The sequence below is a fragment of the Jaculus jaculus genome, chromosome 15 (genome assembly GCF_020740685.1).
Source record: "Jaculus jaculus isolate mJacJac1 chromosome 15, mJacJac1.mat.Y.cur, whole genome shotgun sequence".
Lineage (NCBI taxonomy): Eukaryota > Metazoa > Chordata > Mammalia > Rodentia > Dipodidae > Jaculus > Jaculus jaculus.
The window spans coordinates 17,119,247-17,130,221 of record NC_059116.1 but is presented as its reverse complement, the minus strand read 5'-3'; the positions used below and the strand labels follow the sequence as shown (position 1 = coordinate 17,130,221).

At 36.9% G+C, this 10,975-nt stretch overlaps 1 protein-coding gene across 1 annotated transcript in view; it reads right to left on the bottom strand.

Moving 5' to 3' along the window:
* Znf407 (zinc finger protein 407) overlaps nt 1-10,975 on the bottom strand; it is a 416,446-nt gene that overhangs the window by 365,654 nt on the left and 39,817 nt on the right. Inside the window, exon 3 of the mRNA XM_004654819.2 lies at nt 10,069-10,183. Coding sequence (XP_004654876.2) covers nt 10,069-10,183 — 115 coding nt within the window. The remainder of the gene's footprint in view (nt 1-10,068; nt 10,184-10,975) is intronic.

Genomic DNA, 10,975 nt, shown 5'->3' with positions numbered 1-10,975 from the left:
CTAAGTTCTAAGACCCTATTTTTAAAATAAATTTTCATGGGGAATACTAAAATGTCTTTAATATTTAAACACAGTTCAATTTTTCAGACTAATGCAAACTTATGTTGTGAAGCACTTGCCTCTTAGTGTCACTTGCCACAATGTAAATCTTTGTACTTATTTGCTAATATACGCTGATAATTACCAGGTATATTAACACCATGAGACCATTTTCATCTATTTCATTTACAACAGCACTTCTAAAATAGTTCAGAGAGGATTTTACATTTAGCTAGATTTATAAGAATATTCTAGTTCCCAAGGAGCCACATGTAAAGCTGAAAGCATAATTATGATACAAACTAACCCTTTACAGGTCTTCACATAATCCTTTGCTACTGCTCAAGGTAAATCCAGAGCACTTCAGCAGTAAACAGTACTTTTTAAAACTGAATGAAAATTGCAAACAAAAAGTAGCTTTCTGAAAATTCATCTATCTAGAGAGTAACATGAGACAATGCTTACAAGTTGTTCAGTGCTGCAAACAAGAGAATGAAGATCTCAAACGGTGAATGAAAGTGGATGAAGAACAGAGAGGAAGAACAGCACAAAAACAGAAATTCAAACAGGTTTAGAAATAGTTTGCTAGGAGATGGCTCAGCAGCTAAAGAAACTTGCCTGTAAAACCTCCAAGCCTGGGTTCAATTCCCCAGCCACCCATGAAAGCAAAAGCAGTGCATGCGTCTAGAATTTGCAGTGGGCAAAAGGTCATGGTGCCCTGCATTCATATATATATTTCTCTCTCTCCCTCTCTCTCTCTGTCTCTCTCTCTCTCACCCACCCACCCACACACAAAAGATATAGATGATGGATGGATGGATGGATGGATGGATGGATGGATGGATGGATGGATGGATGGATGGGATAGACAGATGATTGATTGACAGATAAATAGATGGATGGATGGATGGATGGATGGATGGATGGATGGATGGATGGATGGATGATAGACAGACAGACATGGTTAGAAACAGAAGTACCCCAGTGGAGGGAAGAATGAGAATAAGTGCTTTACTAAACAATATATACTTTAAAAAACAGTTGTTTCCTGTCCCAATTTTCATTGCCCATCCAGATCCCTCTATGTTGGAGACAAAATCACAGCACCCATCTCGTACATGTTAACGTGCATATCAGCATCATGGCTCTGTAACTGGACATCTTTCTCATTATTATATGTCACTATCCAGCACGGAGCTATGTGGAACAGATATCAACCAGTTTTATTTTAATTATCAAAAAATCAATAGTATCCAAAATTAAAATTACACATAGTGAAATTCTGCTAATTCCCATGCCCCTTGATTCTGAAGCAGTGAGTGAATTCCCCACTTTCCTGTCCAGGAACACTCCCAGCATTTCGTCAGGCAGGAAAGGAACCAGGGGTGGAAAGCAAAGGACAAGGCCACCCGTCATACCCGAGCACAGCACAGCTGTTGACATAACCAAGTGTCCACCTCACCCAACCATCGCTGGGACCATTTGCCTGGCTTAAAATCCAGCCTCGGGTAGTGCTGGTTGGCTTAGTTCCTCAACGCAGCAGCCTCCGTGGTGGCACCTGCCACAACCTCTGCCAAGATGGAATGCCCCTGCTCATGTGCCCGCTCACATGCAGTATCACAACCTCAACCGGAAACAGCTTCCGCATGAGCCAGGGACAATGAGCCATTTCTGGCCCTGGATGTTCTCTATTTGAGGCATATGTCATTTTGACCTTCCAACCCCAGATCCTAGCACGCTGGTATATTCTAGTGTACAGTAGATGTCTGTAATACACACCTCCCTCCATCTACTTCTGCAATGCTGGCAGTAACACACCATGCTCTTTTATTCCTCTCTGCCTTGCTCTTAGGTTCTTTAGTTTCCACTGCCAAAAAAAAAGTACAATTTTGCCTTAAGACCCTGAGACCCAGCTTCAGCAGAGCCCAGGCTTGTGGGGAGACTCTGTTTCCTCAGTGGTTCAGCACTCTACCCGCTTCCTTCCAGAATGGCACTCACACCATAAACTGTTTCCCGCTCAGATCTCTCTTTTCCAGGAAGCTGGACACCTCAGGGTCAGGGCACTAACCTGTCCCCATGCCTGCACAAAGAAGACTCACAAGAATGTACTTGAGAGGAATGAGAAAGGAGTGAAGAACCCTAAGTCAAGGCAGAACAGGTCAGCTGAGGGAAGCTACAGTGACTACTCTCCTGCATGCTGCTGTGGGATTAAGCTCTTACAGAGCTGTGAGAAGTCAACAGAGTCTTGAAATCCCCAGTGAGCCATTTTAAAATAAAGATAGGCCTGGAGGTCTGGAGAGATGACTTAGCAGTTAGGGCACTTGCCTATAAAGCCAAAGGATTCAGGTTCAATTCCCCAGGACCCACATAAACCAGATGTACAAGGTGGCACACGCATATGGAGTTCATTTGCAGTGGCTAGAAGCCCTAGTGTACCCATTCTGTCTGTCTGTCTGTCTCTATCTTAATGATGTTTGTGTCTACTTTGTTAAAGGTTAGACCTACCTACTGGCCCTACAGTAAATCTATGACCCCCACTCTTGCACCGTGCAGGGGAGTAGGGTCAAGAAAAGACTGCAACAAATAAGAAAAATGGGGCAAGAAAAGAGCTCTCCTGGAGACAGTTCAGCGGTTAAGGTGCTTGACTACAAAGCCTAATGACATGGGTTTGATTACCCAGTGCCCACATAAAGACATGCACAGACGGGCGTGGTGGCACACACCTTTATGCAGATAGGAGGATCACCATGAGTTTGAGGCCACCCTAAGACTACAGAGTGAATTCCAGGTGAGCCTGGGCTAAAGCAATACCCAACCTTGAAAAAAGAAAAAAAAGATGCACAAAGAAGTACATGCATCTGAAGTTTGCTTGCACTGGCTAGAGATCCAGGCATGCCCATTCTCTCATCTGTCTCTCTTTTCTCTTTCTCTCTGCTTGCAAATAAATAAAAATATTTAAAAAAAAACAACAAAACACCAGAACTCTCCTGTCATCTTGAGGAGACACTGGGAAAGGTTTTCTTCTATTTCAACTGCAATATACTAACATTGCCCCAGTTCGCCTGAATGGACCAAGCAGTTCACTGGAAAAGAGGCAAGAATTTTTCTGAGAAAGAACATTTGTTATTTGAATACTATAACCAAGAGGTTGCTTAGATTTTTCAAATTATAAAGTGATTTGAATATAAAAATACTGAAAATGCTCATCACAATTTAAAAGGTATTTCAAGGACTTACTACCAGAAGAAGAAAAGATTAATTTTGTATTCATAAATGACAGGAAAGAGACAGTACTCATTATATAGCATTTTTTAAAATTCTGACATGAAGACAAAAATATATCATTAAACTAAAAGCAATAAAAATTATGTAAAATATGTAATATAGCCTTTTTAATGAGTTATGCTATTAACTGCTACTTTTTACAATATTATGCTATTTTTTACAAAACAGAAAAATACTGTACTTTATATTTCTACAGACATAATTCATGCCACAATATAAAGCCAAATTTTCTATCTGCAGCTCTTTAACCAAAACAACCAGCTGAAGCAAACATTTGTTTTATTTGGATACATCTGTAGATATGATGGGTGTAATTAATTGTTCAGCTCAAAATGCAATTCTGTGGTACTTTTAATGATTTAGGTATACACAGCTTTAGTTCTCAGAGCAGACTAAAAATAGTGATTTTAATTTATTCCTGCTGCCTACAATTACCCACAACCATGTATTTTTAAATATTTCCAGCCTATAAAAATTACTAATTTTTGCCACTTGTGTTTATCTGCATTTAGACTTTGATTTGGATAAATTAAGCTCTCAAGTGCTCCTTGCTTTATGAAACTCTGCATGTTGTACACTTCAACACAAATAAATGACTTGCACCATTAGAGGTTTAAATAATGCAATGTATTTCATGCTCAGCCTGAGCTGGGTTCCAGTGAAGTTGCTAATGCACGTAATGATTAAGTGTAACTCAAGCACTAACTGTGTTGTTGAAAACATGACAGGCAATAATTTGGTCTATTATATTCTGCCATTTAATTGCCTAGTACAGACATTCTCTGACACGTTATGAAGCAATGATTTACAATTATTCAAGCTGCAAAGGTCAGAAAGTGACATTATAATCATCTACATAGAGATCCCTTCTAATGCACAAAAACTAGGTGATGCCACACACACAAAAAGAGTCTCCCTGCAATAGTAACTTTCTATCTAAGGGTTCTGAAACAAACTAGGAATAAACAGTTCCTAAGCACATTAATGCATAGCTTAAAAATTCTGTAATCTTCTGAGAAACCCAAAAGTGAAAAGACTGAGAAAGTGCCCTTAATTTCTCCTGATTAGGTAAGTTATATTCATCAACTTAACTCCATAACATGAATCAAGACTACAGCAAATCTACTAGTAAATAATAGGACCTCTCAATCACACAAACTGGGGTCTATGCTTCTGAATAATGGCATACAAAATGTAGGTATCACTTCTTAGGTTTCTGGAAATCACAGACCCAGTATAAATTTTCTATAATTCATTAAGATAACTGAAGAATAAAAACAATAATCCAGTTTGAGCAACAACTGCCTCCAACACTGACTGAAGGCAATACAATCTTTACCGTTTAGGTACTCCTTCCCTCACAACACAGACATGGCCAACCACTCAAGTGAGTGCAATAAATTGTCAACATATGAAGGACAGTGGGAAAGACATTTACTACAACACTAACAAGTAGGAAGGATGAAGCAGAAAAAGACTGGGGGGAGGCTGAATGCCACAGCAACACAGTATAAGCAAATTTTTTGTAAGAATGCAAATTTGAACAAAACCAGAAAATAAAAGTAGCTAGTAGGAGAAAATAAGTAAGTTGTATTTATTATATAATAGAGAAAATAACTTGGGAAAAATGAAAATAAGTGAACAATGGAAAAAAATAGATATGGGCTGGAGAGATAGCTTAGCGGTTAAGAGCTTGCCTACAAAGCCTAAGGACCCCGGTTCAAGGCTCGATTCCCCAGGACCCACATTAGCCAGATGCACAAGGGGGCACATGCATCTGGAGTTCGTACGCAGTGGCTGGAGGCCCTGGTGCGCCCATTCTCTCCCTCTCCCTCTCCCCCCCCCCTCTCTCTCTCTCTCTCTCTCTCTCTCTCCCTCTTTCTCTCTCTGTCACTTTCAAATAAATAAATAAATAAAAATAAACAAAAAAATTTAAAAAAATAGATAAGACAAAAAGAATAATACTGAGCAGGGCTAATGAAGGGGACAGTAATCGCCCATCACCACTTGTGCAAAATTTAAGTATATCATTAAAATGACTTGGAGCCCCAAATCTCCACCTATACATGGATACAACAAACACCTAAACAATCTCAAATTACATGAATATTTAACATGTCATTTACTACCATAAACTGCATAGATACTATTATTCAGAGTACAAGGTACACTGGCTCATAAACATACAGTATGTGTGGTGCTAAGACTGAATCCAGAGCCTTGTACAAGGTAGGATAGAGCTCGACCACTGAGCTACCTCCCCACCACACACACAGAACATGTTAAAGAACAGACCAAATGAACACCTTAAGTGACCTTTTAGGTTATTGGGATTTTCCCAGTTCTTAACAACTGAAAAAGTAAGGGTGATAATCATGAATGTAATTTTAAAAAAACATGTTTGAGATGGTTTGGAGATAAAAATACTGAGAAATAAGTGGCTTGCATAGGGATGCTATCCACCTTTTAATTTTTACTTCCACAAAGCCATACATTATTAGAAGTACATGCTCAACCATGTTTATTGCTACTCAATTTATAATAGCTGGGAAATGGAACCAGCCTAGATGTCCCTCAATGGACGAGTGGATAATGAAGATGTGGCACATTTATACAATGGAGTTCTACTCAGCGGTAAAGAAAAATGAAATTTGCAGAAAAATGTGCAGAAAAATGGATGGACCTGGAAAGGATTATACTAAGTGAGGTAACCCAGGCCCAGAAAGCCAAACGCCACATGTTCTCCCTCATATGTGGATCCTAGCTACAGATGATTGGGCTTCTGTGTGAGAATGAAAATACTTAGTAGCAGAGGCCAGTAAGTTAAAAAGGAGACATAAAGGGAAGAAAAAGGAAAGGAGGAGGGTACTGAATAGGTTGATATTGTATATATGTAAGTACAATGATTGAGATGGGGAGGTAATATGATGGAGAATGGAATTTCAAAGGGGAAAGTGGAGGGGGAAGGGAGGGAATTACCATGGGATATTTTTTTATAATCATGGAAAATGCTAATAAAAATTTTTAAAAACCCATACATTAGCCCCATAGCAGATTTTCATATTAATTATACAATTAATAAATATCATTATTATTTTATAGAATTCCTTACTTTATCATACTTGAATTTAGGGGAAACATCATTAAAAAAAATACTACTCTGGGCTGGAGTGATAGCTTAGCAGGTAAGGCATTTACCTGCAAACCCAATGGGCCCAGGTTCAATTCCCCAGGACCCACATTAACAAGATGCACAAAGGGACGCATGAGTCTGGAGTTCGTTTTCAGTGGCCAGAGGCCCTGGCACGCCCTTTATCTATCTATCTATCTATCTCTCTCTCCCTCTCTCCCCCCCCCTTTCTCTCTGTCAAATAAATAAATAAATAAAAATTAAAAAAATTTTTTAAATATCACTCAAAAACAAAACTATTTCTCTGGAAATTAAAAGCAAAATAAATGGCTCTTAAGTGCTATCTATAACATGTTTTTAAAACATAAACAAGGCTAGGCATGATGGTGCACACCTTTAATCTCAGCACTCGGGAGGCAGATGTAGGAGGCTCACCATGAGTTTAAGATCACCCTGAGACTACACAATGACTTCCAGGTCAGCCTTGGCTAGAGTGAGACCATACCTCAAACACAAAGCCCCCCCAAAAAAAAAAAAAATTCTGATGGACATGCTGGCACACACCTTTAATCCCAGCACTCAAGAGGCAGAGGTAGGAGTTCTAGGCCACCCTGAGACTACATAGTGAATTACAGGTCTGCCTGAGCCAGAAGGAACCCTACCTCGAAAAAAAAAAAATCATAAAGAGCAAAGCAACATATTTTTGAATTTCTACCATAATATTACATAATAACCTTTGTTCAAATAGAACCTAAATACTAAATTGTGAATCCTAACAAGACAATAAGAACAAGACTGCCAAGTCAATTTAAATCCATGCTATGCCATGGCACCCATAGGAACAAGGAAGAGACCACCTTCAAATTGATCTTGAAGTTTCAAAGAAAATCAACAATGGTCCAAACAATGTATACCACAGTTTTAGACAGTTGTCTGGTTTTTAAACCAAAGGAAAGATGCCCTACATAATTTTATAGCCACTTCTTACAAAAAACCATCAGACATCCAGATGATGGGCCCTTACAGTCTGCCTACAGGCATATAGGAAGTAAAAGACTACAAATAACCTGAAACATTAATATTAAACTTGATTCAATAAAATATTTACATTAGTAGTTTCTTCTAGAAAACTAAAAGTTTATACCAAAAACAATAGTTTTCTAAATAGTGTCACTTTACAAATGATGTTTTGTATATTATTCAATCAAGACCACTTGAAAAATAACTTCTTATAAAAGTAGAAAATGAAGAGGTCACTAATAAACTTTTCAAAGACTGAGATTATGATATTAACTACTGAATAAAAGTAAACATTGTACAGGACTTTCTACTTGTGACAAAAATTACAGAGTTAATGTTCCTGAAAGATCACTTCACCTTTTAAAACATGGTTTTGTAAAAGGTAAAATTTATAGCAATTAAAGCTAATGAAGAAATGCAGCATAGTCTGCTTATGTTCAGGAACTAATAGGTCCACTGAGCATTTCTAAGATTATGTAGCCATCAATGATAATGAATTGACATTGTCAGCAATGTTAATGTACCAATGCTCTCCAGAGCCAGACGAGTGATAATCAATCCCCGCATTTTGTTTTGTTTTATTTAGTTTTGTTTTCCATTTTAACTTGTATGTTACTCTCCTATGAAACTCATGAAATGTACACTAGTATACTTTTGATTTAACAATGAATGATTTGCTAGTTCACTATTGTTTGTTTCAACTAAGCAGACCAACATTCTCCAGTTGACTGACATTTTTCAGAACTATTATCTTCATAGTAAAGGTACCCACCATTAAAATTACTGTCATGTAACTTTCAAGTCAAATTTCATTTCAAAAAAAAAGAATTATCTCACAGGGAGATGAAATCTAAGGACTACCATAATAAAAAAAAAAAAAAACATAAACCCTGGAACTAGATGTTTGTCTTATAGACACACCACCAACACCCCCCAAAAATAGTAACCACATATAGCTCTCTATGTAGCAACATAAAAATATATTAACATTTGCTAATAATTATGTATCTTAGTGATCAAATATATAAACTACTAAAGCAATATTTCACTGTATATAGTGAGCAATTAGCTAAGCAAAGGGTGTACTGTTCAAATTATACAATGAAAGTCAATTAATTATAAATCATTTCAGATACTATATATGTAAGAAACTGTTCTCAGAAAAAAGTTCCCATTTCTCTTCTAGGGTCTCAGTATGTCTAATTTAACAAGTGGATGGAATTAAATTTTAGCTAACAAAGTATATAAAAAATTGTTTACTCTCAGAAATGGAAAAGAAATTGCTTAGTGATACCTAAAAGCAAATTGTCATTGCAGTCTGGGCCATCTTCTCCAATAACTCAGAGGATAAAAACAATAAGTGAGATATCTTTTAAAATTACAAGACCTACAGCAATTAAAATGAACCATGTGGCACTTGACCCCGCAGCTAAAATCAGTACTAACAAAACTCATTCTCCCACTGAGCTTCAGGGCAAAGGTTCGTCTTCATTTGCTTTAGCTGCAAGTCACTGAGCCATCAATTCTGCCAATGAATAAATCACAGACCACAGTTAATAAAACTGCTTGCCAAGTTATTTGTAAAAAGTCTCTTAAGGGTCAAAAATTGCAACTGCACCCTGTGATGAAATGTGCTATCCAACAGGAAGCAGAACATGTTTTTGACTTAAAGGATATTTACAGAATAATCACTCCAGAGAATTGTCTACTGAAAAATTAACATAGCATGCATATTGCACAATTTAATTGTACCTGTGAATTGTAGGTTTCTTAGGCTTCACACACAAAGTGTTTTTATATGATGTACTTATTAGTTAATTTCTGTAGCATAATAACATTAAAATATATTCTAATCAGAAGTAGAGTATTAAAATCCACCTCTGAATGTCCTATGATACACCATATATGTCACAGCATTTTAAGACCTTTTAAACATTTCTGCTAAATTAATTAGTTTTACATTAAGACACCTCAGTGGTTTCTATTTAATGTAATGTACTTGAATGACAATTAAACATTGCGAATGATTCTTCAAAGAACTACTAACTAAAAACAGAAACAAGTTTTGAAATAGCGTTATACAAAAATACGATACACACTGTTTTCATCATGTCATCTCTCAAATAATCAGTAACCAGCCACCTGAAATTAAACCTTTTGTGTTTTTGTCTTATATGGTATGTCCAATGGATCCAAAGAGCCATTAATGTGATTAAAATTAAAGCAGTATAGCAAAAGAAAAAAAAACATATACATATATATACACTCCTAAAGCTATATTATCTATTTTTTATGTCTTTAAATGGAATTTATAGTTCTCTCTGGCAATGTGAATGAACATCCTATAATTTAGTCAATTTACAGATTACAGGTTCAAATTGACCTTGTAGCCCATAAAATTGCTCATCTTCAGTGCAGGATTAGAAGTGGGAGAAGAATGTCATAACTGTATTTAAAGAATTTACCATAACAAAGGAGAGGAAGATACGCACGCATAATTTAGCCACTCTCACTCATACCCACTTGGGTTCTGCAACAATGGGTATCCCGCACGTGCCCCAGTTCACAAAGCAGAACGGGCTCTGTGTACTCACCCACAGACGCGGCACTTGTACTCCCTCATCCCAAGGTGCCTCTTCACATGGTTTCTGGCATCTCCAAGCTGAGCTGTTGCAAAATGGCATATCTTGCACTTGAATGGTTTTGATCCTAAGTAAATTTAACAAAAAAATAAGATTTGGGTTTGAATAATACATTACCAATAGTTTTTTTAAAAGGGGGAATGGACTAAATGCAAAATTATACCTTTAATTAAGAACCTCTGCCCCCAATTCATTTATAAGTTTCCTGATTCCATAATTACTCTACCCAGAAGACTTTAATATTTTAGACTTCCCAACTTTAAATAACATTTTTCTAAGATTTAATTTAAAGTCAAAAGTGATACACCAAGCATCTAAGATAAGCTTAATAATTTTAAATAGCTTTTTGACATTCAAAAAAAAAGCATTTCTTAAGGGTAATCTCATTTAAAATGGATCATTTTAAAAACAGAAATACAAACAAGATAGCTAGTACCTCTAAAAGTGTATCACTGAGCATAATTCTTAGTGGTCACCTAGCTGCCTCAAATTTTTCCAACTTTGAACTTATTTATATTAACAATGGTCTTTCAGATTTTTCTGCCATTTATGTCATATAAATCACTAAACTATTATGTTTTTGTTTGCTTGTTTGTTGAGGTAAGGTCTCACTGTAGCCTAGGCTAACCTTGAACTCACAGCAATCTTCCTACCTCTGCCTCCCAAGTGCCAGAATTAAAGGTGTGAGCCACCATGGCTGGCAGTTCCAGTCATTTCATAAATTATTAAGATGAACTATACTAAAAAGTAAGAAAATCAAACTATTTTGAGCACACACCTTTAATCCCGGCACTTGGGAGGCAGAAGTAGGAGGATCACAATGAGTTCAAGGACACCGTGAGACTACATAGTGAATTTC